The following is a 27,711-nucleotide window of genomic DNA, read 5'->3' on the forward strand; positions in this document are numbered from 1 at the left end:
AGCACCACACATACTCAGTAGGATGATTCGCGTCTGTATGTGAGTATGCAATGTAAATCCGTAAAAGCGGGGTGATCAAATGGCATGAAAAATCCTCCAAGAGAGGTGAGATAGACAGTGTAAAGGGTTCACTAAACGTACCACGCGAATGCAGCCCAGTGAGCATGTCCCGTACCCAGTACCACACATCGCACTCAGCAGGATGATCCGTGGGGGTGTGGGTGTAAGTGGGTGTAAGTGGGTGTATGATGTAAGTCAGGTGTAGATGGGTGTATGAGGTGAGACCGTAGAGGCATGAAGATCGAATAGCGCGTCAAATCCACAACGAAGACCTCTGGTTCCACCGGGGTCCACACCCAGGAAGATCTCCCGACCCACCCTTGGAGCACAGAGGTGCGGCCAGGACTCCTCCCCAACTGGAGCTCGCCCAGGCTTCCCCAGGTGAAATCCTTGTAGATCTTCAGCGCTCAATCGATATTCATGTTCATGAGGTCTCTTACATGCTGGTGATCTGGGGAAGACACAACATCGTCAGTATCAGGTGGCTCAAACCTATGGCCATAAAATAAAGCATAACGGTCCAAAGGAGGGAGAGCGACTTCCTTTGGGTCAAAGTCGAGATCGTCCGAGGCGATGCTGCTTGCATCGCTGCTATCCCTGGACGAATTCGTAAAACAATCAGACTCGGAACTCAGAGTATCTCCACGATCGAGTTCCTCTCCATCCGGGCTTGGGTTTGCAGCTGGGTCCAAATCCCGGACTGGGTCAGTGGCGTTTGACTCACTGTGAGCTTGTGAGACATAAAGGTGAGCTCGTGAAACATAAAGAGGCAAGGCCTGCATTGAGACATAAACATCAGTCGGGGACCCTTGCAAGTGGCCCACATCATCATTGGTAACATCATCAGTAACATTATTCTCAGGTGGCGTAGGCCTGCGGCGACGGTGGCCAGCAACAGTCATAGCCTTACACATCGAGAAAAAACGAGAGGAGTCCCTTAGGAACTCGTTGATGTCTGCATGCGACGTGTTGGGGCCCAGAGTAAACGGCCTCCTGGCAGCCTGAAATGCTTTGAGGTCCGCAAAAGTGTAATCAACATCATTATCGGTAATATCAACAATGGAAGAACAATCTTCGGAAGCGGAGATGTCATTGTCGCGGCCCAGTGGCTCGTTCGGGTCGTCGTTCCAGGATCCGCGGTCTGCAGTCACGTCGACGGCCGGTGTGTCATCTGGACCCGCGGTCAGCTTATCGATCATCACCATGGCCTTTTCTGTTGTCGTCTTCAGTGTCCATCCTGTGGAAAACTTTCTCACACACGCAAGGACTAAAGCCTTGATTATTACACAACTGACCACGATCCCAAGGACTATTGCCAAGGTGGTCAGTACCCACTTTACTATCGTACCTGTCCACCCTTTGAACCAGTCGGTAAGCCACTGGTGGGAGGCTTCCCGATCCATTCGATCCCTTGTCAATATATGAGCGCTTTCCCTTAACCTTATAATAGCAGCACTGACCCCCTGTGAGGGATCAGGAATAAAAGTGCAACATCTACCCTCAATTATCCCACATACACCTCCTCGTTCTGCCAATAGCATATCTAACGCAACCCTATTTTGCATAACCATTGTACGCAGGTGGACAACTGTGTCCAACATTTCGTCATGTGCTGTAGCGGTGGCGTTGGCCACACTTTCTAAGATTAACGCAATTTTGTCAATGCGGTAACTGCTCATGACCGTCCCAGCCCATGGGAAGAAGAAACTAACGGCTTTCTCCCAATCAGCGCCGTGTAAGGTCGTGGTGCCGTCGTCGTGCCAATAGGTGCTTCGTTGTGTCCTTATGAGTGCGGGGGTATTATGCAAGTGTTGTCGCATTTCCATTTCTGGGAAAACTGATCCTAAATAGCAAATTCCTCCCCAATTATCAGGTAAATACGGGTAAGCTTTGTTCCCGCATACAAACATGGTTCCGTGTGGAGCCACTAAATGAGTGGTCATGCAAGTGCGGCGGTCTGCGATAGTGTTTGTTCCGTTTTCCCCTTCCCATGCCAACTGGAGGTGTGTGAGGTTATGTAAGGGCGAACTTGTGACATTTACTAACAGCATGTGTTTCCCTTCCCTAGGGTCCGCGAGGAGGGTATCTCTACACACGGATTTACCTACCATTATTTGGCCCTTTCCTTCTAAGCAGAGGGCCCCCTTTGCCGGCTTAACCCAAACCGGCGCCGGACGTTCCTCAAAGTGTCGGGACTGGATGGGGGGCGAGTACTGGAAAACCCGTTTACACGCGGTTTCGTCAGAACCTTGGCTTGTCAGGGTTGTACTAAGGCATTTGGTGTCTAGTGGCTTCGAGCACAAATCATTAAGTGATAGGGGTAACACTACCATTGGTATTCCTGCTGTGCTGGTGCGGGGAAGGTGCATACACATCCAACACCGTGTCCTATTCTGTAACGTGGCCATATGCCGTGCGACCTTCCAGTATGTGTTCTCCTCTGGCTTCCTTCTTACTTCCTGGGCAGGCGGGGTTTTAATGACATAAGCGGCGCAACTAGGTCGTAAGTAGGGTGCAGTTCCATTTGGGATTGTCGTGCGAGGGGGCCATATTCCACATTCAAGTATCATTGTTGTATCCGGACCAATGGGGGTATAATGCAACATGAGGGTAGTATTCTCAATGCCCTTGCCCCATCGATATCCTGGGGCATATCGGCTGCTTATGTCCCCAGTGTATGTTCCATTTTCCACTTTCCTAACCTTAGTCAGGACTAGGCGTGGTCTTGTCATGCGTGCCTGTGGTGTCTTATTGTGTACCACTATAGCTTCCACCCATCTTACAGATAACCACTTAAAGCTCGTTTCCAAGTTACAGCAATTCACCGCTATTTTATCTCCCCAGCGAGCCGTTATATACTTGACGGGGTAGAGGGGAAATGCTGAATAATTGTCGGGTCCTGGGTACTTGGGGAGGTCCTTTCTCGATAGCTCAAAGTGCAAGAGCCTATCTTTGGCAGGGGGTTTGCGGCAGCTGCCCAGAATTCCCATCATCATGACCGTCATCGCCGCCCTTAGGAGACTGTGGTGCCCTAGACGGTGCATTGTCTTCAGCAGTGTGAGGTGCGGTGTCTTTAGCAGTGTGAGGTGCGGTGTCTTGTGTGACTTGTGGTGCGGGAATGGACAACTTACAATGGGTGGCGTGGATCCACGAAGGTTTACCCTCGCAGAAGACTGCCGTCGGTGTGACCAGTAGCACCTGGAATGGTCCCTTCCACCGTGGCTCCAAAGCAGCCTTGCGGGTGAAGTGCTTTACGAGCACCCAGTCGCCGGCTTGGAAGTCGTGGATGGCGTGGCCTATTGGTTCAGGCAACGCCTCTCGTACTCGAGCATGGATGTTGCGTGCCACATTGGACAAGCCTATGCAAAATCTCAAAAGCATGTCATCCATTACTGGCAAAGCAAGGGTGGACATGTCCGTTGGTGCTGAAACGGGCAAGCTCATAGGTCGTCCCATTAATATTTCGTGGGGGGAAAGGCCCGTAGTGCGACCCGGGGTGGAACGGATGCTCATCAACGCAAGCGGGAGAGCCTCTGGCCACCTCAAGCCTGTGTCTGCGCAAAGTTTCGCTAGTTTATTCTTTAAAGTCTTATTCGTTCGTTCCACAAGTCCCGATGACTGTGGGTGGTAAACGCAATGGAAGGATTGTTTAATGCCCAACGCCTTCAGGATGCCCTTGACCACCTGCGCCGTGAAATGGCCCCCTTGATCCGACGAGATTATCTGGGGAATGCCAAATCTGCACATAAAATCCCTTACGAGGCGCTTCGCTACTGTCGGGGCATCGGACTTGACGCATGGGTAAGCTTCGACCCATTTGGTGAACGTATCTACGATTACCAACACATAGCGAAACGACATGCTTGGTTCCAATTCTGTAAAATCGAACTCGATAGTTGCGAACGGCCCACTAGGCGGGGGCCGTCCCCCATCATGTGCATGTCTCGGCGGCGCCCCTCTATTGTGTTGCTGGCAGACCACACACGATCGGCACACTTCGGATACAATCCGTGACAGTCCTGGCGCTGCCCAAGTGTAGTTTATCTGTCCCATCACCCCCCTCTGGCACACATGACCATTCTGATGAGCCATGCGTGCCAGCCAAGGCAGTAAGGCCTGGGGTGCTATAGGTTTCTCGTCAAGGGTCCATATTTCTCCTGGCCCGAGGCGTATCGCCCCTCGCTTGAGCCAGTCCTCGTGTTCGGCCGTCGGTGCAGCGTTCTGCAAATTTATGATATCGTCCTTAGTTGGTGTGGCGGGTGGTCCCACAGTCGGTATGTCAGCAATCTGTGCGGATGTCGCCTTTGCTCGTGTCACCATCGGCATGTTGCGTTCTATCTGTTGGTTGGCGGCCTTTCCTGCCGCCTCGTCCGCCCTTGCATTGCCCCGGGCAACGTCAGTGTCCGCCCTTTGGTGGCCACGACATTTAATTACCGCGATAGCGCGGGGAAGTAAAATACTTCGGAGGAGCCCTTCTACCAACGCGCCATTTTTTATCACTGAACCGGCAGATGTGAGAAACCTCTCATCTTCCAGATGGCCCCTTTATCGTGGACTACGCCGTGAGCGTAGGCCGAATCTGTGTAAATGTTGACGGCAAGGCCTTCCGCCAAGCTGCACGCTCTGGTCAAGGCGCACAGCTCCGCCTGCTGTGCGGAAAATGTAGGTGGAAGACGCCCGCTTTCCACCGTTTCGCTATCCGAGCACACGGCGTACCCGGACAACAGGGACCCGTCCCATGCGCGCCTAGCTGATCCATCGACATAATATGTACAATCGGGGTATTCTAGGGGATTGTCCTTTAAATCCGATCGCACCGTGGAGACTAGCTGCACAACGTCGGCGCACACATGGGGTTCGCCCTCCTCAGGGGTGGGCATCAGTGAGGCTGGGTTGAGTGTCGTGCAACGTTCGATCGTGATGTTGGCTGCAGTGATCAGTGCGGATTCGTATTGCATTAATCTAGTGTTAGACAAATGCTGTGTGCTTCGCTGTAACAACAGCGAAGTGACGCAATGCGGTACCCGTAGCGTTACTGGGTGTCCCATAACGATGTCCGCTGTTCTTTCTACTGCGTACCTGGCCGCTGCCACGGCTTGCAGGCACACCGGAAACCCTCGTTCGACCGGGTCTAACCTTTTACTAAAGTAGGCCACCGGCAGCTCCTTATCCCCATGGGTCTGTGTCAAGACTGACTGGGCGAAACCTCCCACGGCGTGAGTGTAAAGGGTAAATGGTTTTGCATAATCCGGGAGTCCTAATGACGGTGCCGTGACCAACGCCTGTTTCAGCCCGTCAAAACATCGCCTCAATTCCTCCGTCCATACCAATTCGTCCGAGGCGGTTGATTTGGTCGCCTCGTATAGTGGCTTAGCCAGCAGCGCAAAATCAAGTATCCAAGTGCGGCAATATCCCGTCATACCTAGGAAGCGCAGCAGTTGCCGTTGCGAGCGAGGGCGAGGCAGCTCCATGATAGCGGTCACCCGTCCAGCATCCAATTCTCGTTTTCCGTGCGAAATGGCGTGTCCCAAGTAAGTTACAACCTGCCGCACAAACTGAAGTTTTGGTCTGCCTACTTTGTGGCCTTTGGCCGCCAAGGCCTTTAATAGGGCCAAGGAATCCATTTCGCACGCCTCCTTTGAAGGGGAGCAAATCAACAAATCGTCAACGTATTGCAGCAACACTGACCCTCCCTTCAATTCCACATCCGCCAGGTCGCGGTGTAGCGCCCGGGAAAACAGAGTGGGGCTATCTGAAAACCCCTGAGGTAGTACTGTCCAAGTATACTGGCGCCCCCTATGGGTGAAAGCGAACAAGTATTGTGACTCAGGCGCGATGGGCACAGAGAAAAACGCAGAACAAAGGTCGATAACTGTGAAGTATGTTGCATCCGGCGGGATTGACATCATGAGGGTTTCTCCGTTTGGAACTAGTGGGTGTATGCCCTGTATCACCTTGTTCACCTCCCTTAAATCCTGTACAAACCTCCATTTGTCCTTCGATGGCTTTTTCACTGGCAAAATTGGTGTATTACATGGGCTGTTAGTTTCCACGATAATTTTCTGTTCCACTAGGGATTGAATTACTGGTGCTATGCCTACGTCGGCCTCAGGTCGTAGCTTATACTGTTTTACGTTTGGCAAGCGCATCCCCGGCTGCACTGCTATCACTAGAGGTTTGGCGTCTCGCATCCGTCCAACCTCACCGTCGCTTTTAGGCCATAAATTGTCTGGCACCTCCGCTAGGAGGTAATCTGACTCACCCGGGTCCGTCAGCACTGCCCTCATGGCATAGGTGCCCTTAGGAGGCAACTCTGTTGCTTCGAACACTCCATCCCTCCGTTGTGTCTTGAAGTCAATTGAGAACCCTTCGCCATTTTGGAGCCGTTTCAAAGTCCAGCGGCCTCTCTTACTCCGATAACCTTGTAAGGGAACTTCTCGTAACCGCCCCACCATCCAACCTACACTTTCCGGCGGCCACCCCTTGGCAGTGGTGAGGGTAACGTGGGCGACCGCTCCTTCGGGGTATTGGGTCAACGCACGCTGACTCGAGGTTAGACTGCCTCGATTCCTATTCCCTCACGGCCGATCCACATCCGTGATAAGTGCAGAGGCGTGCGCTCGCCCAACTTCTCCTTAACCTTCTCCCGATAATTCTCATCCTCGCCCGTTGCATCATAGTACGCAGTGCAATGGGGTGGATTATCCTTTACGTTTTTTATCGAAATTTGGTGCAGTTGTAGCCAATCTCTCAGAACTGAACTGTCCAAACACACATTATCTATGATATGCGTCCAAGTAGCCAGAGCCCCTTCATCCAAGCGCCACCAATACGCGGTGGGGCCGGGCCGAGACAATGCCGTCATTACCAAGTCGCGTTTAGATTCCGCGACGTCTACGAAAACTCCCTTCTCTGTACATGAGATTTGACAGCCCAATTGGCACAATAAGTCCCGTCCCAACAAATTTGTCGGGGCGGTAGTAGTCATCAAGAACGCATGTTTAGCCTCCAGCGGGCCGCATGTTACTCGCACTTCCTCCGAAATAGGAAGCGCTTGGGGTAAGCCCGAAACACCCAGTATTTGAACGTTCCTCGCCGTGGGGCGCAAAGAGGGCAATTGCCCCTGGTTAATTGTGCTGCGAGTCGCACCCGTATCGACGAGAAATTCTAATTGTCTTCCCTCCACGTCCAACGTCAAGGTCGGTTCCTCTGCCGGTGTCATGGTCAAGAGAGGACACTCCTTGGGCGACCCGCCAGCGTCCCGTCAATAGGCCCCTCTATTGTATTGGGGCGAAAACCCCTTACGAGCACTTGGGCAATCACGTCTCCAGTGTCCCATTTGCTTGCAATAAAAGCACGGTTCCTGCGGAACCGGTGGTGCGGAGGGCATAGGTCGTCCCTCTACAGCGCCCCTTCCGCCCTGCCGGCGTTCTGGCGGCCCCCACTGTGACTGGTTTACAGGTTGCCATTGCGGCGGACCCCGAGGCGGGGCCCAGTTCCCCCTTGGTCCATTCTGCATCCCACTATTGGGGGGTGGTCCAGGGGTTTGGAGAAGGGGTCTTGGTGGATACCAATTTTGGGGAGGGGGCCCTTGCACAGTCCAAGTTTGAGGGTTTTGAGGAGGAGGGGGAAGAGGGGGTGGTATTGTCCATTGTTGTTTCATCTCGTCCATATTAATTAGTCCAAAGTCTTCCTCAGTACAACCGTCGCAGTTGTCATTTTCGTGGTGAATCCACTCTCCGTTGGGGAATTGGCCCCTATAGAAAGGCCAACACCCCTTCCTATGTTCCTCAAAACCTCGGACAGGCCCCCACTTCTGGCACTGTTCGCGTATGTAGTTCTGACTCTGATCCCCCTTTTTATTTTGATTAAATTGAGCCCGTTTCTCCTGGACAAACATTTGCAATATTTCCTCCTTAATATCCTTCTTCTCCTCTAGGGAGGAGCCCGGGCATTGTTCCAGCTTGTCGCATAATTCGTTGGTTGTCATTCCCTTCCAGCCGAAGAGGACGGACTGTACCTGTTTCTTTAATATCGGCCGAAGCCCCTCGATTAGATATTGATTTACCAATGGTTGAGGTAGCCCTACCAGCTGCATCGGACCCAGTCCTCCCCAGCGCGCGATGGCCTTTTCCAACCTTTCCCGGTAATCTCCAATTGATTCTCCTGCCTTTTGTTTTATGGCCCCGATTTTTCCCCAATCCGGACCTCCTGCTGGCAACAGCGCCAGCGCGATGGCATCTAGCAGCCGGACCTTCAGTTCCTCCCATTGCGCTAGTGTTATCTGGTTTGCACCCGCTGCCCTTGGATCGATCATCGGCCACTGTGCACTTTGTCTAGCCCTTTCCCATACCTTGGGTGGGAGCACGGACACTCCCATATGAGTTATGTCTCGATAGTCGCACTCGCCAGCTAAAACCCAATTCGACATGGTGGGCACTATCTGCCGTGGGTCCTCAATAAGCAAATGTTGAATCCTTTCCCGCATTACTGTTAAAGAGGATTCTTTCCATGGTACCCTTTCTCGAACCCCCTGACCTTGAGCATTAACTCCAATAACTTGTAAGGGGCACAATGTTTTCCTTCCTGTTATTTCCTGACATTCCAATGGGGTAGTTTGTGAGGTCTCGTTCCCATTACAGCCTACCAGTGAGGGGTATAACCCATCCTGTCCTATCGGTGGTGGGAACCCTACAATATCGGTCCCGTTATTTATCCCGTTAGCCCCGAGCTGTGCAAACGGATTTCCCTGGCTCGGATGGTTCTGGGGGGTAACGACCTTCGTGCCGTGGGGTGTCGGCCCCTGGGGTAACTGGGGCGCGATGGTAGCGGGGTTACAGGGAGGTGGTGGCGGGAGCGCAGAAAGGATAGGTGGTGCCTGAAACCCCGGGACAGGGCTTAGGTCTGGGGCTGGGGAGGGTAGATTGGTCACTACTTCCCCTACCGCGGGGTCTGGGTGTTCAACGAGCGACATCAGTCGCGCGTTGGCCTGCCTCTCTATTTCTTTAATCGCTTCATTCTGCACTTTATTCGCCTGTTTCCTCAGACCCTTGAGTTTTGTTACCTCGCCAGCCAAGCTGGCCTGTTTCGACTTTGCGTGTCGCTTCATCGCTTCTTCCTTCCACCAACCAAAGACTTTCCAATAGTCAGGCGGAAAGTGTTTCGTAGCCTGTTCCAACTTTTCTAATGCCTCATACAACGCGTCCAATTTCTCCAGCGCAAAAGACCCTCCTTCGGGCCACGGTTCACCTAAATCCTTAGTCAACGCAACCCATGACTTCCCTGGTCTCGCAGCATCATAGCCATACCTCCGAAACATGAAAAATGCTGGGGTATTTCTAAGCGGTTCACCTGCCTTTACAATCTTATTACCCATCCTGTTCCCCATCCTAGGAAAATTTAGTTTACCGACGTAGCCTTGTACCCGTGAGGATCGCCCGCCTCGCGGTACAGCCGTCTACCTAACTCTGAGAGGCTCGCAGCCTTGTACCCGTGAGGATCGCCCGCCTCGCGGTACAGCCACGCTACCTACTCTCCTGAGAGGATCGCCCGCCTACTCAGCCGTCTATCCTACCCTTACTGTACTTTCCTGGCGTCCTACGCCCTTATAATACTTCTAACCTTACTTATAATTCCAACGTCTCCCGGGTAGGCCTTGGATCGGGACGCTGCCCTTATCCTTACCCTCACAACCCAGAGATCTATTACCCCTTACCTTCAGGCGCCCAACGTGGGGCACTTCCCCTTACGTAATGTTACCCTGACGAGTCCATAAACAGTCAGTTGCTCCGGGACCCAAGCGCGCATTAGGTTCGTGGATCAGGTTTGAGCAGGGAACGGAACAAACGGCACCCGAGCAAGAGAGTGGGTTGCAATTTGGACTGACCCCCAGGCTACAAAGGAAAAACAAAGAAAACCACAGCTCACCTGACCCGGATCAATTGCCAGCTGGTCTCACCACTCACTTGCCTGGGACCGCGTCCCGGACTGCACAGACTGATCCCACCGCTGCCACCACTTGTCGGATCGGGACTTAGAACTTGGGACTCAGAAGACTCAGAGAAAAGGAGCAACGGATATATTTATTAGAACTCGATTACACAAGCTTGCGGGGAGCAGGTGTCGCAGGAAGGTTCACATGAAATGACCAACACTACAACAAGATGCTCTGAAATAATTCGATTTAAACTTGCTTTATATAAGGAATATCGGGTGTGGTTTTAGCTCACAAGATACAGAGACAGAATGGGCTCATTGGCCCTCCCACCATAGTCCCATCCTGTTGTTCAGTTAGTTAGAGGAAGCTCATCAAGGCCACTCATAGTTTAACTCAGATAAGGAGATGGTCAGCCATATGTGGCAACATGTTTACAACTTTCTGTATAGAAACCTTGGTTGGGAAAGTACAAAAGGAGGGGACACTCGTAAATGTGTCAGCCCACAGGATATTGGCAAAGTCTAGAGGGAGGCTGAGAGATAACAGCTGCCACCAAGGCCAGGAAAGGGGAACAAGAGATTGTGTGTGCCCACACAGGCCAAGAGCTCACAAGCACAGAACTCCTTATTAGGATATTACACATCCTCAATGCACAAGAAAGGACTAAGTATTATATAAGAGTACAGCAATCAGTCAAAACAAAACATATAATTGGTTATACTTGGTAATTGGTAAAGCAGCAAGGATATACAAAGGGGGAGGGGCATTACAGCTCCCTACAATGATGCGTCTCACAATCCAAACATTTGCACAGAAAAATAAAACCAACAAACCATGGCATGGTGTGGAGCACCGTCGTTACCTCAGGTGAGTGGATGTAGATGGTGCAAGGAGATTTCCATGCTCTCTACCTTCTAAATGACATTAACACACTTAACACTACCCGGGGTCTTTCCCTGCCAATCCATTGGCAATCTTACACTCTATGCGGTTTTAAGAACCAATTCCCATTGACCAAACTGTGGTGCTTCATCAATTTGGGGTCTCACTCCCCCGATTCAACTCCCTGTGCCTTTGCACAATTTCAGGACTGGATCGTGTGGCTCTCCCAGCAGGTCGACCCACCTGCACACCTCCACCACTGCAGTTGCCTCCAAGCTTACCTGCTCCTTACCCTAACCTATCTACCTGGGGAAGGCCCTCTGGCGCTCTACCCACTCGGTGCCCTCTGGCACTGGGCTACCCGGGTCCGTCCTCCGGGTCCTCGGGCCCCATCCACAACTCTTAACGGCTCCCAGAGCCCACCTGCTGCCTCACCTGGCCGACATCCTCACAGTGGTGGAGTGTCCATTTAACTACACACACTAACAGGCCACACGCCCAGCCATTTCCACGTCACTAATGCACCCATCCAAACACCATTCTTCCACACGCACCACAGATGCCAATATCCAACCACAATTTACCTACTCCCTCTACCTAACTCTTAAACTACCCTCCCCGGGTATTCGTGATAGGGGTCCACTTTTCCCCCATTCACACCTTCACACCATCCACTCCACTCCACAGTTTCCACCATACTCACTCCATACCATCCATTCCATACTCCATATATTCCATACTCCATGTATTCCACACAACCATTCTCCATGCTCACCTGTATTTGCACACCTGTGCCATTACTCCTGGTGCTTCCTGCACCCTCCTTCCTCCAGGACCATTTGCTCAACACAACACTCAATCACTATTACACACTCATACACTGCTCCATCACACTTCCACGCTCAATACAACTCACAATCATGTCACACTTTTCACAATACACTTCCGAATACACTTTCAATTCTCAAACACACGGCATCATCCGATCTACCTGGTTTCCCTCTAACTTGATGCTCCCCATCTTCCCTTTAAACTAAGCACATCCCACGTCGTTATCAACCATTCTAACCTCTCTATGTCCCCGACTACCTGTCCAATGTCGCTACTTACCTCTACCGTTACCTATGGTCATCTTCTCTAGATCCCTATCATTTTATCCTAACCCTCCCTCGGCGAGCTTACACTGCCATAAACCTCATAGCTATTGCTCATGTGCCCCCTTTTGTGTGAGGGATGGCAGAGTTGTCATCCCACCACATCGGGCATCTTCTACTATCAATTTGGCCCATCCAATTTCCTGCAAATCAAAATTTGCCAATCACTGCCAATCATTCTACCAATCATCAATTTGCCAATCATTACTGCCAATCCTATCCACTATTTTCAATTTCGGATCCAAAACACTATCATCATCACAGTCCACTATATCTGAGCCTCGGTGCGTCGTTACATCATTAAAACTCGGCTTCGCAAAGCCGAGTAATGAATTCGGGTGGTTTGGTCGCCTGCAGGTTGATTCCGTCCGGCATTCGGTTCAGGGGAGGCGGTTTGGTCGGGCCGAGATTCCACGCACCATCTCGGCGCGGAACCTTGCGGCCTCCGGCCCGATGGCTCAATCTCGCCCGGTCGGAACCCCGCCCCCACCACAAGGGGGCACCGTTCCGATCCTTCTTCTTACCCGCCCTTGAACCGGACCGGTCGCCTCGCCCGCCAAGGCCCGGACTCGACCGTGCGGGGCGGGGCCAGGCCCGAATCGGGCACGACGCTTCGAAGAGAAGCGACGCGGCACCGATCTGCGCCGGGCCTCGCATCCAATAAAGCGCACCGCGCCCTGAGTGCTCGCCTCGGCTATCCGTCGCCCTAAACGCTGCTCCGGTCCATGTCGATGCTTCACTCGCATGCTCACACGCACACGCGACCCTTTTCACACTCACCAAACCCGGCGTTCCAACGCCGCCCGTACATTCTACACACTCCGTCCATTTCACCACCGCACTCCCTGTTACACACCACACCTCTCGCGCACCCTCTTGCGCACACTCGTCGTTTGCACACCTCTCCTCCGTTACGTCCTCCGTAACACTCACCATGGGCGTGCACTCTCGCATCCACCCACTCACGCGCTTCAATGGGCTCTCCCACACCCGCGCCACAACCAACTCAGGTGTGCTTTCTCGCACACTCTCGCCGTCCATTCCAGGTGTGCATTCTCGCACCCGCTCCTCCACCAACTCACTCTCCGGGTCACTCTCACCCTCGCACGTACACTCTGTATCGCTCTCACTCTCTGTGTCACTCTGTACACTCCGACGTGCATTCTCGCTCGCACTCGGTTTCACACTCGCGCTTCGTAACACGCTTATTCCCCGATGCACACTTTTTTTCCACAAGCGCGCCATTTCCACTCACACCACTCACAGGGGACCCTTCACCAACGCCCGGATGCTTTCTTGATCCCAAGCGCGCGAAAATTCTTTTGTCGCCAAACATCCTTCTTCAAAATCTCCCCGCACAATACACAGCACGGCTCACCTGGGGGATTCTTCTCCTTCGCTCCAACACCACCTGCAAACTTTCATTGGTGTTATTAAGCACAGCATCGTGATGTGAGCAGGGACTTTGCACATTTTCCATCTTTTCCTGCCGCGAGTGCTTTTCTAAGTCCCCTCTCCAAGTCTCTCCAATTTCAATTCCCACTACTTTTTCTTTACTCACCTCGACGACCGCTGGCTGTATTAAAATTCCCTCTACCTCAGCGGTTGCCGGCTGCCCCATACCCCGGGTCGCGATCTCTACACCCGTCATTTCACCCGCGCTTTCCTCCGCCTCGCTCAACCAGCGCTTCTCGACCTGCTTTACCTCGTCGTGCACCCTTGGGACCTGCTCGCCCAACCTGCGGTCAATGTCCCTCTCCGCTTTCCTTACCTCGTATGCGGCTCTGTCCCTCGCCAGTCCCTCAGTTATCTCTTTAATTTGGTTTCCCAAGTCATTTTTGAATTGCTCTCTCATCTTGGCCATAAGGGCCTCCATTTGCATCATAAATGATTGCATTTCGACAGCCGTCGGTACAAAGGGCGCGGCTGCCGCGGCCATGTGCGAGGCGCCATTTTGCGCGCCTCCAACCTCGTGCGCGAGAGCACCATCTCGTGTGCCTGAAGCCTCCGCTACCACATCCTCACTGCTCTCCTCCTCCATCATTACTCCCACCTCCTCCCTGGGGTCCTGGGTTGATTCTAACCCCTCTTCTAATTCACCCACCAGCATCCGATCGCCTTGACTATCCATGGCACGATTTTAAATTTAGGATGTTAAATAAAATCAAATCTTGGGCCACTCGTAATTTCGAGTGCGTTAAGCGCACTTCAGGTCCGAATCTCGCTCCTGACACCAATTGTTACGGATCTCAACGTCGGCCCTTTTCCCCTTACCAAGGGGGGATTAGTCCCCTTGTCTACAACTGACCGACGTGAGTCCTGAAGTTGCGCAGCTCCCTCCAGAGAGGCAGGTGAGCAACCTCGTTCGAGACCGTGGACAAGATGTTATTTGCCGAGCGGATGGCAGCCCGCGGTTCGAACCATTAGCAGAAACTAGACCCGATTCTGAACGTTGGCCAAATCGTGCCACAGGTATCCAATGGGGAAATCACTAAAACGAAACGGATGTAAAGGAAAGAAGGCAAGGTAGGAAGAACAAATATAATTTATTACTACTATTATGTACAAGACCAAAAGTAACCAAGGAGAAGGAAAGATACGAAAATAAAGACAGAAAGGATGGAAGGATCAGAAGACACAGTGCAAATACTAACTTATCTAAACAGGCTTAACTTATACCCCAGGACAACACAGAAGACGGACGACAGTCAGACTTACACGGGGGGATGATGATAGGGATGAATGGCACGAAGGGGAGGAAGGTTCAGCTGGAGCAGGAGAATGGTCGGGCCGGGAGTGAGCAGCCGCCGCCCCTCTGCAGGCGTATTCGCACGGCGGCGTCGCTTTGTGGCTGCAACTGCTGTCACCGCTGTCGACGCTCAAAGCTGCGGTGGTCAAAACTGCGGTTGATTCAGCTCCGGTTTGTTCAAAGCTGCGGTTTGTTCAAAGCTGCGGTGGACTCCTTTTGGTGAACTCATCCCTTCTCTTAATTGAGGTGGGGGGCGCCGCGTGGAGGGTTATATAGGGCCACACCCTCGAATCTTCGCGAACCTGCCCGATCGTTCTTTCTCCGCCCTCTCAAGCCAAACCCCTCGTGCTTGGTTGGTTGATCGGCAAGGGCTCACTCCTCCTTCTGATGACGATGGGCGGGCCACGCCCTTCTTCCCTGAGTTAGAGCACATGGCAATGGCGGCGAATGCAGTTGGTAATAGAGGCAATGCACTTGACAGGGGATTCTACCTTATTTCAATTTGATGCAATGCATAGTCAACTAATGGGAAACACAGCCTTAAACTAATACACATAATAAGGAAATAACTATTTAGAAGGGTATATGGTGGCCTACGTGCATGTATATGGACTAACTAAGAGGACGACCTTTGACCTTTACACACAAAACAGAGATATTTACAAGGAATCATTACACTACTCAGGGTGATATTTACAACAAGATTCTCAAATCCACAACAATATCATTTATTAAACATTAACTTATTAAAAATCTTATTAAATCTTATTAAAAAATGGAATGACTCTGCTGTGCATATTGACGACATGCATGGAGCAAAACCCCAAATAACTAACATAAGAATATTCGCCTTCTGTAGCTGCATCTGACGACATGTAAGTCGCCATGACAGCTCTGCCAGTACTGCATGTACAGTCTGAAACAAAGCGCGTGATTGGCCGATTAGCGCTCACGGCCGCTCGTGGACTGTGCTACACTTGCTGTGATTTAACAATATTTATGAAAAAGATAGTCAACATTTTGGGTGTTTTTTTTCACATTTTGAAAATAAATATGTGCAAGTTTCATGCTTGACGAGTTTCAGATATGAATTCTGTGATATTTTTACACAACATTATATAAATACAGGCAGATATGCGAGGTGGGTCACAAAAGTAAACAAAACAGGGACTCAGCCTACTGCTATAATGGCAGCATGAAACATGTAATGATTTTTTGGGGGATTTGACTCCCGGTTCATGCCCCTGGAGTGGTGACTTATGGTGACAGTGATCAAAACAGCAAAATTAATTTAACTCAAAATTTGATATTTGGTCATTCCTGGTGGAACTTTTGCCATCTTTCAACTTTGCTTTTCGTGGGAAGCATGGGGATTTGCAACGGCGCACCATCAACTTCGCTCTCATATTTATTTATTTTCACCATTCATTTAAATAGAAATGTTTTATTGCATTTATATTTAAGGTTTCCTCTTCATCATTAAAATAGTTCAAATAGGGCAAGAAACTCACTAAATGAAGACCCTCAAATGCTTACATATTGGCCTTTGTATTTAGCGTGCATTCATGTGTCATCCAGCAGTGACGATGTTTTTTTGGATGAGATTTTGATCAACCCTTTTCTTTTGCTGTTGAGGACTTGAGCTCAAAACGGTGCTGTTCAAGATTGGTATTTAGGCTACTAGGTAAACTCGCCAAGCTGGACTGCAATCATCAGGGCATCTAACATTCTGGGCATCTCCATTTCACGTAATCTCATTTCCTTACCCACTATCTCTTTTACCCCCATTTACTCTGCCTAGCTCAACCCTCTTAGTCGCAGGTTATTGTTTCCTTTTACACTCTTCCAGTTAATTCCCTTGCTTGGCGTCAAACTGTTTCCCCCGCTGCACCACTGTCTCTTTCACCTTGCTTTTCCATGAGCCTCCATCTTGTAAAGAAAAAGAAAATTCTGTTTGCTCGATTCCAAACCTTTCAGTATTTTTCTTTATCTCCACTATATAGCGTATGGTTTCTCCATGCTGGACATGGCTGAGTTGTACAGAAGGCCCATGTCCCCACTACCAAGAAATAGCTGATGCAGACGCCATTTTTGGTGTGTGTGTGGTGTGCGTGTGTGCGTGTGTATGCGTGATGCGATGCATTTCCTGTATAGGCATGTATGTAATGTATTGTCAAGTCACCATGTTGGGCTGGCATAATTCTTGTGCTTTGATGTGTTGACATTGAGGCATGTCATGTTGCAAATGTGGTGCCAATGTGCAAATGCACATGATGCATGAGTTATAGATATCTTTTGTATAAACCTTTCAATAACTGCAGTGGCCTGAAAAAAAAAAAATACTGTACAGTAGATTGTTTGTCAAACACAATTTGGCCTCAACTCACTGAACACGTTCACTTGTGCAACTTTGTTTTAATTGTTGCTGCATAGTATATATTATAGTTTTGTGTTTGATTCTTCCTGTCAGCTGTAGCAGGCACAGAAGAGAATGTCACCATTGATCCTGACAGTATGCAAATTGTTGAGGAAGTTGTGGAGAAGGACTACGACATGTGTACAGGCACACAGGATGAACTCGTCTACTTACCCATGGATATTCCACAACCTGAAGGTTATTTTTGATGCTTAAAATTTTTGTGTTGGATATAACCCTAGATCCCAATTGCTGTTCTTGCAACCTGCCTCTTGTTGCAGTCCTTTAACCCCCCCCCTGCCCCCAGTGTTTGTTAATGTTCCGAAAGTAACATCAAATGGCACTTTTGTTATATCGGTTTGCATACGCTTGCATACCATATATACTATGCGTTTGCATACCAGATCCCTGGTGTTGGGCTAGCGGCTAGGGTGCCGGCTTAGGATCCTAGGATCCTGGGTTCGAATCTCGGTCGATCGCCGAATTAATGCCAGGGGGGTTGACTCAGCCTGTCATCCTTCCGAGGTCGGCTAATTGAGTACCAGTTCACTGGTAATTCCCTGTTTGTCGTTGAAGGCGGCAAAAAGGATTGGCGTCAGGAAGGGCATCCGGCCGTAAAACATTGCTTCAAAAAGGGGACCAAAAAACAACAACTACCACGGTCCCCGAAAAGGCCAACCCCCGCATGGCCTCTAAACGGTGGTCTAAACGGTGGTTTATACGCCAGGGGTTCTCAAACTGGGGTACACCTACCTCTGGGGGAATGTGAGAGGATTTCCTCGGGGTACATGGAGGATTGTCCAAAATATGTCATATACAGTTATTGCACCATTTTTCTTATTCATTTGTGGTGATTCAATGATCTTGTGTGGTAAGTGAGTTATCTCTGTGCACCAAAGATGGTTTCTTCTCCTGTAAACATAGTATTTTGATGCAATTTAAAACTAACAACCACACATCTCTATGTGCTGCCCTCTGGCAGCATGATTGTGAAACATTGGCGCAATTATAATCAGCTGATCGGTTAATGGACCCTCTCTTCTGACGCTGTCACCACATCGCCTCCAACACCTCATTGCTACACGTTCCCCCCCCCCCCCCCCGCCCCTCCGACAAGGTCGGAGATGGGGGACATTGAAATGAGCTCCGTCCATCCGATCATCAGTTCATGTACCTTTGTGTACGCGATATTTCAAACACCGTAGAACTTTTAGCTTTAATATTGCAGATATATATATACCTCATGACATTATCTCAATCTGATTAGATCAAGGCTGTGGTTCGCGAAATTATGTTGCCACGGCAAACATCTCGGTAACTTGGCTTCTTTATGCGATATTTCAAAAACAGTTCAAGATTTAGCTTTCATATTACACAGATATAGTACTCAATACTCATACCACCAAAGAAGTGGGGGACATGGAGTATCAGCTCCATGTTCATCATAATTGAGGTATCTTACATATACCAGGGCATCAGGAGATGCAGCAGTACTGTTTATTTCAAATAAAAAGGTATTAACTTGAATAGAAATTAAAGAAGGCTTTTCTTGAGAGAAAAAAAAACAGGTTCTCTTTCATTTTTTGCATTTTCACCAGAAATTTGGTGAGTTACATATATCAGGACATCATGATTATATTGTTTTCTTTTCTTCCACATGCCAACAAGCCAGATAATAGAAATAATTTTATCATATATTTGATCACATGCCGATACTTGTTTTTAACACCTGTGGTTAAACGTCTGGTCATATCATTTATTGCGGATCCAACGCATCAAAAAGCTACACATATTGACTAAACAGTTTCAAATATGGCACCTCACTGCCATTATAACGTTTAAATTTAAAAACATCTCGAAATTTTTTTTTTTTCTCTTTTAGATCAAAAGGTCAAAGGTCAAGGTTGCGTAAAATCACTAATTTTTACCCAATTGACCTGAAATTTGAAGAATTTGCATATCTGGTCACTGAATTGATTCACCATTCAAAAGCTAAAAAGGGATTTTTTTTTATGCCTCCGCCGTTGAAGTCGCATTATGGTTTTCAGGTTGTCCGTCCGTAATAGATTTTCGTTACCGATCTTAGCCTAATTTGGCACAGGTATGTATAATGAGGTAAAGATGAATTGATTAGATTTTGGGGACACGAGGTCAAAGGTTATGTTAGGTAAAAAATACTGTTAAATCTCAATAAAAAAATCTCACACTCTTACTATGTCTCTGAAAAGACCGACTGGACAACCCTCCCATCTACTTTCTGAACAATCCTCTCCAAAAAGTTCTGTCACTCAAGCTTTTGGGTCTCACTATCTGCCATGATCTTTTGTGGGAAAACCACATTTCCAATCTGGCCTCCAAAGCCAGTCGCCGACTGGGCATCCTCCGACGTGCGAAGTCCTTCCTTGGCACACCTGAGCTCCTCACCACATACAAGGCTTTCATACGCAGCTCAATGGAGTACTGTTCCCCCCTCTGGGCCGGTGCTCCTGCCTCACACCTAGCTCGGCTTCACGCTGTTGAAACCAAAGCTTTCAGAATCATTGGAATCTCCCGCCATGAAGCTAACTTTGAGGGCCTTTCACTCACTCAATCACTCACTCATCGCAGGCAAGTAGGTGGTCTTTCTGTCTTCTACCGACTCCTATCTGGCCTAGCTCCCCCAGCTCTATCTGTGCTCTGTCCACCAAATATTCCTACAGGTCGCACAAGATCTGCCAGCAACCCTCTTCTGGTGAAATTGCCAAAATCAAGACTCTCTGCTCACCTTCACTCCTTCATCCCTCTTTACTCCCGCCTCTGGAATAAACTCCCTCACTCTCTTCAATCCCACTCCTCCCTCCAGGTCTTTAAAACAGCTGTACACCACCATCTCTTATCTTCCCCCATCCAAAACCTTGATCTCTTCTACCCCTGTTAATTCACCCCAGAATCACTTTTGTTGAAATTCCAACTTCTTTCTTTCCTGGAAGTTCTCGCAGTGTCCATGTGTTTTATACCTCTCCCACCCCACCCCCCACCTTCCCATGCTTCCTCCACCCAAGCCCTCTCCCTCCCATAGATCTTCCGTTGTCCCTGTTCTCTGCTGTTGTACTTGTGTGGCTTCCCTCTCTCTCCCCATCTTGTCTCCCGCTCCCTTTATTGTATGTTTTGTGTTTCGGTTTTTCTTTTTTTTTGTGTGTGATTTATGTTAGCTCTCACACGAGCCTCGATCTTCTATACAAAAAAAAAAAACTTACCGCGCGATAACTTGTGAACCAGTGATGGGATTCTGACCAAATTTGGTACAATTATGTAGAATGATGTAAGGATGAACTGATTAGATTTTGGGGTCAATAGGTTAAAGGTCAGAGGTCATGTCCGGTAAAATGTGCTAAATTGGCACAGCTGAATGGATTTAAATCAAACATGATACAAGTATTATAATGATGTAATAATGTGGGCGGAGGCACATCAGTCGACGTCGTGACGTCGAAGAGTGCCGTTCTAGTTTTTAAATGTGAAGGTCAAAGCTGCCTAAAATCGTAAATTTTTAGTTTGTATTTTTTTAAAACTGTTTTCATTATTTTGAGCATACAGAAGAAGAAGTCTGAATACAAACGGAAGCATACGGGCTTTGCATTTTCAGATGCTTTCTGGTTAATCATTGTTTACTGCTGGTCAACCAGTAAACATGCACTCATAGTTGATGGACGGGTGACGATTGTGCACGCAGGCTGTGCGGCTTTGTCAGATGATGTGTACATGGAGGTCATCGTTGGAGAAGAAGACTCGGTCAGCTTGGGATCAGAACTTCAAGTAGATGACACTGCCCTTGGCGATGATTTTCTACCTCTTTCCTGGACGTCTACGGAAAGTATGCTTGTGACGTTGCTTATGATATAACGTAGCTGGCTGATTACACAAGAGTTGTGCATAAACTAAGCATTTCCTCAAATCGTTTTAAAGTTGAACGTCAAACATATCATTTTTCTGTGTTTGTTGGCCTTGGAAACCGTTTTAAATATGAGTCAAGTGTCACATTTCCATAACTTCTTCTTGTTTTATTTATGCCTCCGCAGTCGAAGGCCAGTGGCATGTTTCCAGGTTTTCCGTATGGCCATCAGTGCATTGGCGGTTTTTTGTTACCATGATAACTTGTGAACCACTGGAGGAATTTCAACCAAAACTTGGGAGAACTAGATGGTATTCACAGAATACTTACCCTGCGCAGTCAACTTGTTGCGAGCCAACTCTTCTGTTTTTGAACATTGTTTTTCTTTGATCCAATATGGCTGCCAGAGCACGTGAGCGATGACCTCATAAATTTATATTCTCTAATATAATTGTTGCATTGATCACGCTCAATACATTTCAAACTGATCAGACGAAGCGATGTCCCTGTCGAATTATGACGTCATAATTATGGCACCAATGACGTCATCGTTAACAACACCTATTCCCCCTATGGAGTTCTTTACAATGAGCCATGTTTCAATTTTTTCCATACAGCGGTTTTGGAGATATAGAGGTGCAACATTTTTCGGTTTTTCCAAGATAGCGCCTGTACCACATGACCTATGACGTCATGATTATCATTAAAATCTTCTACAGGAGGAGGCCCTCCTATGGTGAAATTTCGTGCCCATCAGACCAACAGTTGCTGAGGAAAAAAAATCACAATGATCGGATACGTGTTGCTCTTGTCGAATTATGACTTCATAACGAAGGCACAGATGACATCATCATTAACATATCTTATTCCCCAAGGGGAGTGCTTGACAATGAGCCATGTTTCAATTTTTTCCATGGAGCGGTTTCGGAGATATAGAGGTGCACCTTTTTTCGATTTTTCGAAGATGGCGTCTGTACCACGTGACTTATGACGTTATAATTATCATTAAAAAATTCTACAGGAGGAGCTGCACATATTCTGAAAATTTAGTCCATGGGTCCAACAGTTGCAGAGGAATTTTTGTTTTATTCATACTGATCAGATCAAGCGTTGTACTTGTCGAATTATGACGTCATAATTAAGGCATCGATGACATCACCATCAACATATCTTATTCCCCATGGTGAATACCTACCTCTGGGGGAATGACAATGAGCCATGTTTCAATTTTTTCCATTGAGTGGTTTGGGAGATATGGAGGTGTAACGTTTTTCCAAGATCGCGTTCGTACCACGTGACCCATGACGTCATAATTCTGAATAAAAGCATTCTACAGGCGGAGGCGCTTCTATTGTAAAATTTGTGTCATTTGGACCTACGGTTGCCGAGAAAATGAATTTTTAAAATGCAGATACGTACAGCTCACGTACACGGCACACGTACACAACTGAATGCCTAACCCTGCTTTTCACTTCGCGAGCACATGGTAAATATGGAAGATAATATACAAAGATCAACTGAATAGATTTTTGATCCAAAAGTTTCAAGGTCATGTGCCCATTGTTATTGTGCAGACCATAACTCGAGATCGAAGCATTTGATGTTGTCTCTCTTCTACTTGTCTCTTTTCTGTCTTGTGCTCTCTCTAATGTGCCGTTTAATTTTTAATGTGACCTTTATTTAAGATCAAACTTAACATTGGATTGACTTGTATCGTGGGCGGAGGCATATCCAGAGACACATTCGCACCAAATGCTATTATTCTATTTTCCTTGAAATGACTCTGAACCCCCAGTGCAGTACAGTAATTAGGTATTTCTGGCAAGATGCAGTGACAGGAAAGGACTCATTGTTTGCTTGTTTTGTAGACACGATTTAAATTGAAAGTACATGTATGAAAGTTGTGCAAAAAAGGGTGGGAATAATATGGCAAACCCACAATGGCATTTGCAATTTCAGCTGATGAAGGATTACCTTTAGAATCAAATCGTTAATGTATTTTAACAATGTTATAATTTGTATCATGGAACCATCCAATATACAGTAGTGATACATGGAAAGGGTAGGAGGGGGAAGGTGAGTGATCTTTCGCTAGATTGTGGTAAGAATAGTATGGTCCGTATGTCCGCGTAAGTTAGATTACTCTTGTAACAGGGAAAATGACAGAGTAAGTCATTGTGTTCAATGTGCGCTGATTAGGCAGAGTTTGTTAACTTTAAAACAGTGTGAGGTCATTTTGGTGTGTATAACCTCCTGCCAATCAGGCATGGCCGGGTGAGATAATAGTGAGGTTTGGGTTGGGAAGAAAAAAGGCCCCTGACTCAATTTTGCTGATAATTTTTGAGGGTGTGTAGGATACGGAATTGGACGCTGTCCAATTTACAAATGACGTTTTGGTACCTCAATTAGGCATTTAATGAAATTTAGCTGATTGCCCGATTATAGGGAATGCCTTATAACTTCTGAACTAATGGACAGACACGGAGGAATTTCAGTGTCTAAATGTAGGTTATTTGGGTACGGGAATCGATTGGTACAAAGATCTTGCCAATTGGAACACACCTTGTTAGCATAAATCAAAGCTGACCACCCGCAAACCCTCTGATACAGGAGATTTCATAAAACTACCAACTTGGTAGAAATGGAACAATGATTTGCGTGTCCCAATATTGGTTTTCTGGTATGAGCAATTCAATTATGCAATGATTTTTGCTATTGGAGCATCCCTCATTCGTATAAATCCAATATGGCTGCCGTACCATACACCCGATGAATAGCCAATATGGGTAATTTCATAACTTTTGAAGTAAAGGATATAGAAATACGGTTTTGGTATCCAGTCATAGGTTTTCAGGTACTCTGTTCCCTACTGTTGTGCTTGTGCTGCTTTCCTCTCTCTCCCCCTCTTGTCTCCCGCTCCCTTTATTGTATGTTTTATGTGTCCGTGCATGTTTTCATGTTTAATGTGTTAGCTCTTACACGAGCCTTGATTCTGTATACAAAAAAAAGAAACTCATTGGGACTGTGTCTTATCTTTTTGGGTATATAGGTTTTTGTAGCCCAACGATACTGCCCAAGAGATTCATGAGTGTTATTGGATGGGAAATCCTCCACAGATAACAAGATAACAAACCTGCAAGCTTTACGGGTTTATAAGTTTGTATCTTGACACATATTTTGTGGATTTGTGTTGTATTAAACATACGGAGTGTCCGTGCTATCCCTACATCGGAACCACTCTGATTGGAACATGGACACCTTCAATTAAGGACTGCAGGCGCTTATGCTCGAGGTCTGGAACTTGGGTCTTACCTTGTGAAACAACAACATGCATTTTAAGGCCATTTTCCCTGCAAGAGCGGGGGCTAGCCTTGCGGTCCCCAGGACAATCTTCTCCATTTTGCCCTATTTTCTGCATCTCTCCTTGTTAACCCCCTTGCCCGCATTTCTTCTTCCACCACCTTTAGCCAAGTCTTTCTTGGTCTTCCCCGTCCTCCACTTCCTTCCACATTCATTTCCATCACTCTTCTCAACCAGTCACTTTCATCCTTCCTCAACACATGACCAAACCATCTCAACCTGTTCCTCTTCACAGTATCAATCACAGGCTCTATTCCCATCATCTTTCGCAATTCATCATTTGCCTTCCTCTCTCTCAACGATACTCCGCACATCCACCGAACCATTCGCCTTTCCACCCTTTCCAGGCTTCGTTGCGCTCTACATTCATGACCCATGTCTCGCTCCCATAAATCATAACACTTCTCACACATGCAGCATACACCTTTCCCTTCAGCTTCAACGACACTCCCCTCCTCATCAGCACGCCATTCAGTTCCCGAAACTTCTTCCATGCACATCTCACTCCAGCAACCGTTGCCGAGTCTGATCCACCTTCTCCATTCCGCATGTCTCCGAGGTAGCAAAATGTTTTCACACCTTCCAGCTTCACGCCGTCTCCAAGATGCAACTCAACATTTCCTCCATCTGCAGCTCCCTCTGTGCACACCTTACATTTGAATGTAGCTGCCACACTGGTTAATGACCCTCTCAGACCACTACATTTTTGATGAACCCACTCAGCGCACATTGTACATTGAATGGAGTTCACTCCGACACCCTTCCTGCACACAGCACATAGCTACTTCCCAGTTCTTTCCACCTCACCACATGCTTTACCACTTGCCATCACCTTCATCTTTCCTATATTCACCTTCAGACCTTTTGTCTCCATACATTCCTTCCACTTGTTCATCTTTTCCTTCAGTCCATCCATACTTTCCACAATCAACACCAGATCATCTGCATACAACAACCCCCACGGTAAACCCTCCTTTACGTTCTGAGCCAGCACTTCCATCACAGCTACAAATAGTAGTGGACTTAGTACCGACCCCTCATGCACTCCCACCTTCACCTCAAACTCGCCACTGTTCCCGTCCTTCGTCCTTACATCTGTGCGCGCTCTTTTGTACATTGCCATCACGACTGAGCAACCATTCCTCCACTTCTAACTTCCTCAATGCCCATGTCAGTACTTCGCGTGGAACCCTATCGAATGCTTTCTCCAGATCAACAAACCCAAGAAACAACTTGTTCCTCTTCTCCATGTACTTCTCCTGCAACTGCCTCACAATAAAGAGCGCGTCTGTCGTTCCTCTTCCTGGCATAAATCCAAACTGCATTTCGTCGATCTTCACCTTCTTCCTTATCCTCCTCTCCAACACCCTTTCCAATACCTTCATTCCATGCTCCAATAACTTTATCGCTCGATACGAGCCACACTCCAGAGGGTCACCTTTCCCCTTGTATAGAGGGACGAGGGTACTCAGTTCCCAATCCACTGGAATGCGGCCTTCTTTCACCACCAGATTACAGATCTCTGTCATTCTCTTCACACCCCAACTTCCTGCTGCCTTCAACATATCTCCCACAACTCCCGTCGGCCCTCCCACTTTTCTACTCTTCATTGCTTTTATCGCTTCCTCAACTTCCTTCTCAGTTATCTTCTCTGCCGGTCCTAAAACTGGATTACTCTCTATGTTGCCATCCCATTCATTCTCTGTATTCAACAGCATTTCCATATATCTTTTCCATCTTCCTTTAATTCCATCTGGGTCCACAACGATTTGTCCCACTTCATCCCTCAAGCAACTCAACCCAATCACATCGCACCTCTCTTTCGCTATCTGCTATGCAATCCTGAATACCGCTCTCTGACCCTCTTCCGAATCCAAGCGTTCTCCGAACATTTTCCTACATGCCTCCTGCACCTTTGCTACCTCTTTCTTTGCAGCCTTCTTGGCTGCCTTATAACTTTCATGCTCTGCTTTTTCTGCTCCCGTACCCTTCGCCTTCTGCCACTCCTTGAACTTCTTCCTCTTCTCGTCAATCCTCTTTCCAACTTCATCATCCCACCACCATATTTCCGAGTGCCTCGGTGGTCCTTTTGTCCATCCACATACCTCACCAACGGCTCCCAACAGACTATCTTTCATTGACATCCAACCACTTTCAAGCTCAACCACATCATCCTCTACCCTACTCAGCCTCTCTTTTAATGCCTCCCTTACTGTCACCTCTTTCAACCTCCACACCTTCATTCTCGGTTGGTACTTCACCCGCCGAGCTCTCCTCGCACCTTTCACCCTTATGTCGCAGACAACCAAGTGGTGCTGTGAAACAGCCTCCTCCCCCGGGATCACCTTTGTGTCCCGGAGATGCCCCCTATCTCGCCTACGCACCATCAGGTAGTCAACGGTTGTCGTCGACCCACCTGACGTGTATGTAACAAGCTTATTATCCCCTTTCTGGAACTGAGTCTTACAAATCAGCTCCATCAGCAAACTCCAAAATCCTTTCACCTTCTCCATTTCTCACACCATATCCGTAACCCCCATGAACTCCCTCAAAACTGTCCATACTCCTTCCCACATGTCCATTTAGGTCTCCTCCTACCACAACAACTTCCTCATCTTTCACGTTTTCGATCAGCTTCTCTATCGCACACCAGAACTTGTCCTTCTCTTCATCGCTCCGACCAACCTGCGGAGCATATCCCGAGATGACGTTCACCAAGAGCTTTCCAATCATCATTTTCACCATCATCAACCTATCACTCACTCTTGTCACACTCACCACACTGTCTACAAACTCCTCAGAAAACAGGACGCATGAAACTGGCCTGGAAATGACTTTACATATAGCTATGTAATTTGTCAACCAAAATTATTCAGAAACTATTGAGTCTTGAATTATGATTTTGCTGGCAAGTATCATTTTGTTGATAATGCATGAATTTATATGCGGAAGCAGCAACTAACATAGTCAACTCCTTTTCAATCAATATAAAATTAATGAAAAATTACACGGTGATTTCGTAATGCTTACATGTCACGCACATACCAGGAAACTTATTACAACTGTTTTTTTTCTTTCCTTTCAGATATCAAGTACAGTAAAAAATATTTGAGTATGTCGTGGAAATATGCGTTAATATTGTGCAGCATTCGGCTGTCGTGGGAATTGCAGAGGAAAGCCCTACATCAGAGTAGTACGTTTACCTGCTGATGGAGTGGAACGTGCCGTACGGATTGACGTGATTCAAATAGTACAGGCAGTCTGAATGGGCGAGATGAACAA

At 48.0% G+C, this 27,711-nt stretch overlaps 1 protein-coding gene across 3 annotated transcripts in view; it reads left to right on the top strand.

The window, feature by feature from the left end:
* LOC137418991 (zinc finger X-chromosomal protein) overlaps positions 1–27,711 on the top strand; it is a 54,691-nt gene that overhangs the window by 20,323 nt on the left and 6,657 nt on the right. For all 3 annotated transcript variants that reach the window (XM_068105164.2, XM_068105165.2, XM_068105163.2), the window contains 2 exons: positions 17,253–17,396; positions 20,911–21,051. In XM_068105164.2, the coding sequence (XP_067961265.1) occupies positions 17,253–17,396; positions 20,911–21,051 (285 nt within the window). The remainder of the gene's footprint in view (positions 1–17,252; positions 17,397–20,910; positions 21,052–27,711) is intronic.

Source organism: Myxine glutinosa, chromosome 8 (assembly GCF_964187855.1).
Source record: "Myxine glutinosa chromosome 8, kmMyxGlut1.1, whole genome shotgun sequence".
NCBI classification, from domain to species: Eukaryota; Metazoa; Chordata; class Myxini; order Myxiniformes; family Myxinidae; genus Myxine; species Myxine glutinosa.